This window comes from Pelobates fuscus, chromosome 2 (assembly GCF_036172605.1).
Source record: "Pelobates fuscus isolate aPelFus1 chromosome 2, aPelFus1.pri, whole genome shotgun sequence".
Taxonomy (NCBI): Eukaryota; Metazoa; Chordata; class Amphibia; order Anura; family Pelobatidae; genus Pelobates; species Pelobates fuscus.
Genome location: NC_086318.1, coordinates 209,833,419 through 209,839,418, shown reverse-complemented (window position 1 = coordinate 209,839,418; position 6,000 = coordinate 209,833,419). Strand labels below are relative to the sequence as shown.

Genomic DNA, 6,000 nt, shown 5'->3' with positions numbered 1-6,000 from the left:
TACATTGACGTTGTGGCAGGCTTATGCAATGTATGATCATATAATGTAACTAAATCCCCATTTTTTTGCCTAGATTAGGTGTTTTTATAAAAAAAACTTTTACAAACTTATAAAATCTGTCAACATTGAAGTTGCTATTTAGTAGATAGGAGAGTGCGCTGGATCTTGTGTATTTATTATATATATATATATATATATATATATAAAATTAACATTATTCTAAGTATATTTTAATATTAACATATAAATTAATATTAAAATACATTTTTAATAATGGTGTATGTGTGTTTATGTGCATGTAAAAGTATTTAGATTATATATATATATATATATATATATATATATAATCTAAGTACTTTTTATGTACTTTATAAACTTTTATTTAACTTTTTCTTTCAAAACTTTTTTTCAGGCACTAGGGAAACTGCCTAAGAGCTCAGGCGGGCCCCTGCAGGCACTGCAGTAGCCGGCTATTCCGGCCATGTGATCGCGAGGACCCCGCGATCACATGGCCTGGGAGGGCCGGATCGGGCAGTGGCACTCTTCCTGAGCTCCCAGGCAGACCCTAGGATCGCAATCGCCAGCGATCAGGTAAGTGGTGATTTACTAAATGACATACCAGGTACATCTGCGGTCATTAACGACCATTTTTTTTGGCGGACATACCTGGTATGTCACCAGTCGGGAAGGGGTTAGCAATCTGAATGCACATTACCATCGGGTTACCTTAAGTGCATGGGCCACCCAATGAGCCCCCTTAGCATATGGGCCCCAGTTTAGCCGCTGTTATGCACCTAAATTTTAGGCTAAAGAAAGAAGGTGGCCCATGAGATTATCAAGTATAGAAGGGACAGAAAAGGGGGTAACCCTAGATAATTGGAACAAAAGAGAAAGAAGGAATCTGTCCCTGGAATTAAAATCTAAAAGATACTTTATTGATACATTTCAAAAGACATTCCTAAAATAAACTACCTCTGACACTCTAATATTGTATAGACTAACTGTCTAACTTAGACAGACCGAATAACCAACATAAGAAACTAGGGGCGTATACATAGGGGATAAGGGGAGTAAGGGAGAACACAGAACAAAGAATAGTCAATGATTTTAATTCCAGGGACAGATTCCTTCTTTCTCTTTTGTTCTAATTTTTAGGCATCCTAAAACTTTGATAGTATTATGTTCTTCAAGGTCAAATTCAACAACTTTTATGTAAACTATGTTACCTAATAGAATTAGATTTTCTTTTTATGTGAATTAGACATTTCAAAATATTTCTAGTTTTCCCATATGTTATGGCTATATTTGAAATAATTGAAATATGCTCCATACTTTCTGTTAATAATGCATTTAGAGATTAAATTATTTAATGTATGTTTGTCACACAATAACAAAATAATATATCAATTGTCAAGCATTTTAACCCCTTAAGGACACATGACATGTGTGACATGTCATGATTCCCTTTTATTCCAGAAGTTTGGTCCTTAAGGGGTTAAACATCATGTTCTGTTGGGATTTCTCATGCATATGAAATACAAGAACAATGTAGAGTTACTATTTGTCCTACACTTTTTAAATTCTGCCAATTGTTAGTCATCCCTTCCTAATAATGTCAATTAAGTGGTCTGGGTGCAGTGATACTTTAGTTATAACATTGCAATGTAAAGTCATAGCTAAGGCAATGCTTACATTGCAGTGTTAAACACGCCTCTAAAGACCGCTACTAGAAGCACTTCTAACCTCCATTGCAATGGAGGAGCACAGCACTGGCCGAGCAGGTACTTTTCATCCCTAAAGCCTACTTTTCATCCCCTCTTGTGGACTTTCATCAGGATCATGATGAAAGTCCACAAGAGGGACTGAAACGTTGATCTTCTCTTAAATATTTCAATAAAAGGTACGTTTTAAGGAAATCCGAGAGTGCAGCCAACTATTTAATTTGTATATATATATATATATATATATATATATATATATATATATATATATATATATATATATACATACACACCCTACATAGCACAATGACTTATGGGGCTGACAGATTTTTTTCCAGGGCTGCTTCGTATCCCCAGTCCGGCCCTGGCCACAGGAGGCAGACTGAGTAGCTGCAGGGACTTGATCTCGGTGCTGGAATAAAAAGTAATACCCTTTCTTCCATTTTGTTTTTTTTTAGGTTCAGGAGAAGTCCTGAAGAGAAGATCACTATAGTGTTAGGAAAACAGGTTTGTATGCGTAACACTATAGTATTCCTTTAAACTGTACATAGTTTAGAAATTAATTTCTAAGTTAGTCAGCTACATATTGGAGCTAATTCCAGTCATTAGCTCACAACATGGGGCCATTTCAGTTTAAGTCAAAGTAGCTGCAGTTAAGGCATAACTCTGGACTATTTGTAGGCTTAATTGAGAGAATGCTCACTTTAGTGATTTTTCTTTGATTTTTTTTTTTTTGTCCCAAAAGATTTCTGACTTTATTCTTTTAAATCATAGTGTAGTGAATCATTCAGGTCTCCATAGCTTTTTCATTTAAAAGTCATTCAAATAGAACATATTTCTTATTAATGAAAATATTTCAAGACATGGAGAGGTTGTGATGCAGTGATAATCACACAGCTGCCCTTTTGGAGATGGAGAGGGTTAAGCAAACAGGAAAAAAAATGTAACATTCCCTTGAAACACCTAAATCTACTGTTCCCCTCTGGAATGTTCTGAATGTGACAGTGTGAGCAGACATGCAAAGCAAGAAGCAATATTGCCTTGGGCTGAAATTCAAATATTCACTATATTAGATTTCTACTCTCATGCATTAAACGGCTTCTTTTCTATCAGGAAAGGTAGTTAAAGATACATAGCGTGTATATATGTGCAAAAAAAAAAAATCAAATTTGGAAGACCTGAGAGTGCATCCATTTCATATAACCATATAGATATTTTTATCACGTAAACAGATATATATTCAGACAGACAGATGAGGTTGTTTCACATGATCTGCCTCTTCTGCAACTTTAAATCATGCATATTTAAAAAGAAATACACTCCATATATTACATTTATTGTGGCTTCAAATTGCCTTGCAAAGTGTGGGGTTTAGAGGGGAATTTAACTTGCTTTCATGTCAACTAGCCATTGGCTTTACACGGACACTGTTCCAGGCTGCCTAATGTTAATACCGTGCATAAAATATGTCTGTCATGAGAGCATATAGAATGCTGCAGACAGAAATAATGTCTACTACCTTGCAGGCAGAGGGAAGTTCTTGTCTACCCTCCCACCCACACTGATCGGGACCCTCCCCCCTTCCTTATCACCTGCGCAGCACCTCCAACTCCATACTCCCTCCCTTTTTTGTGTCCCCTTGCGGGCTCTAAGCACACGCATGCACAGAAGGCAGACTTATATAAAAAAGTCAATTGGGCATTATTCTATGAAAAACAATAGAAGGGTTTTAATTCAGTCTCTGTGACAATTAAATTCAGTACTGTGCAAATAGACAAAGTAATACTGATCTAAAAAAATATTTTGTAGATATACCCTTAATGAAAACATGCATGCATTTATTTATAGATGTTGTCACTGGGGGCATATCTAAAACCAGCTTGCAAAAGCTGCAGATTTTGTGTCTGCAGCCTGTGCAAGACCTCCCCTTTTTCTCAACACAGACCTTAGTGAGAAGTCTCTAATTTTTAACTGCGAGCGAGCATGGAGAGCCCACATGAGTCAGGGGAGCAGAAGAGTACACAGCAGCAGAAGAAGGTTTCAAGACACAAAGAGCCCTGTGGATGCATGTGGTCATAGGCTCACAATGACTTGAGGGAGGCAGTTGCAGGTCCGTTATAGCAGAGCACGTCTGCCACTTATGTTAGCTCAGTGAAAGAAAACTGTTCTTAATCTATTTTTAAAGTGCAGATTTCTCAAAAAAAAAATAGACACTTTTATATGAAGTGTTTTATGTGTGCGGAGTGGTCCTTTTGGAAATAAATAAATAAATAAAAACAGTAGTTTAAGGTAGGACTATTTTGCATTTTAATCTAAAATTAGGATCAATTCAATTTACTTATGTAGGTTCTGAAATTGACTTTACACATTGCTTGTTAGGAGGTTGGGTTGTATATTTTTAGAAATTGTATAGAATACTGAGGTTTCTATCGAATTTCTGATCAACATATATATATATATATATATAGCAGTCTGATAAACTGATCATGAGTAATGTTAGAAACAAAATTACAAAGTTGTTGATTATTGAGGTCAGAAAGATTTTTTAACTGGAGTCCTCCAGAAACAAACAGTCCTTGACAAAATGTCAAATAATTAACCCATACGCCCGTCATTTAATGAAATTGATGCAAGTACATGTACCATTCAGTTTAGTACATGGCATAAGGCATATTTTGAAAACATGGAATAGAAACCTAAACTCTTTTGAAAGATTGACTGAATATGCAAATTACAGAACCCATGCGTATTGATAAAATGACTTTCACATGTGTAGAGATAGGCCGTGGAAGAAATTCTCCCAGTGGAGGTCCACTCCCATGTGACCTCTTCCTACATGAAGCAGAAAATTAATTTAAAAATTATATAAATGCAATGAAAATTAGGGCACATTTATGTTCGTATATTTCTCATCCTGCCTTTACTGTGACATTGTCACTTTTGAGTTTTTCGTAAATGTGGAATTGTTTGTAATAAAAAAACACAGACTGTGTTGGAATCTCACTGAATCATATACAAGTCAATGCTTCATAATATGTGGCAACGATTGGCAAGTCAAACAGCTTCCAGTTGTTGCATCTTGCCAATTTCCAACAACTGATGGACATATACATCTTTGTGCGACATATACATCTTCTTCATCGAAGAAGTGTGAGAATATCCATTATCCATATTAGATCTAGGGTATATATCTTTAATCCCTCTACTCATCAAGTACCAGCATGCAATCCAACATATCTATTTTAATTTTTTACATGATGCCCCATAGGTTAGTGCCACTATACGAATTATAGCACTTATTACATGGTATACCTTGGTTGGAGTCTTGTAGCAGGGGACTGGTATCCACTGCTTTTTCTGATTGATAAGAACGAGGACTAGAATGATGACCAGAGCTGCCATTATAGGAATGGCAACCCATGCAATTGAATGAAGAGAGTCATCATCGCTTGGTCGTGGTCTGTCCCCTTCTCTGTAGTTCACTTTAAGGTGACCCATGTCTGCAAGAGAAAATAACATAATCTCCTTAGTAGATGGTAGTAACATTTTTGTGGTCAAGTGTCAAGATTTAAAAAAAAAAAAAAACCTGAAATATGATCTTATGTATATTGGTGTCAATGCGGTAAAACAAATACCCTTCCACGAAGATGATGATGGTAGGACACTTTTTGTAGGCATTTGTTTCTGTTTCTTACTCTGTCAAATTATTTAACAGGACTGTTTTACTGTATAGCTAAAGTTATCGTCATATTCAAGGTTATGATTTTGCATCTCAATGCTGCATTTAAACAAGATCTTGATAAAGACCCAGGAGGGTGGAAACGTTGATTTCAACTTACACACCTTGAAAAAATCCTGTAGAGTGTTCTTTGATTTACCTTATAGATTTTTGCGCTTGGAAGCACCCGTGTATTACTATATTTATGTACTGGATGTTATGATGAGTTCCGGAAACTAGACTTGTTTTTGTAAATCGTATTCTATAAAGAGCTTAGGTCATCTGAATGCTGTGAATTCTTCAAATATGTCAGCACAGTGGTAACAACATTTCTAATTCAGCACTATCTTTTAACTTAACAACTAAGCATAATAGCCTCAACAAGATTAAAAAGAACACTCCAAGCACCCCACCTACTACAGCATGATGTAGTAGTTATGGTGCCAATAGTGCCCAGGGGTCCTGCTATGTAAGTAGTCCAACTGTTTTAAATCCACGGTAATATGTCAAACCATTCTAAAACAGTTTCACTACTTAGAATGAAGGGTATTCACAGCATTA

General features: G+C 36.0%; 1 protein-coding gene across 1 annotated transcript in view; it reads right to left on the bottom strand.

The window, feature by feature from the left end:
- Nucleotides 1–6,000, bottom strand: part of CRIM1 (cysteine rich transmembrane BMP regulator 1) — a 650,317-nt gene that overhangs the window by 9,149 nt on the left and 635,168 nt on the right. Inside the window, exon 16 of the mRNA XM_063443119.1 lies at nt 5,034–5,221. Within this exon, the coding sequence (XP_063299189.1) occupies nt 5,034–5,221 (188 nt within the window). The remainder of the gene's footprint in view (nt 1–5,033; nt 5,222–6,000) is intronic.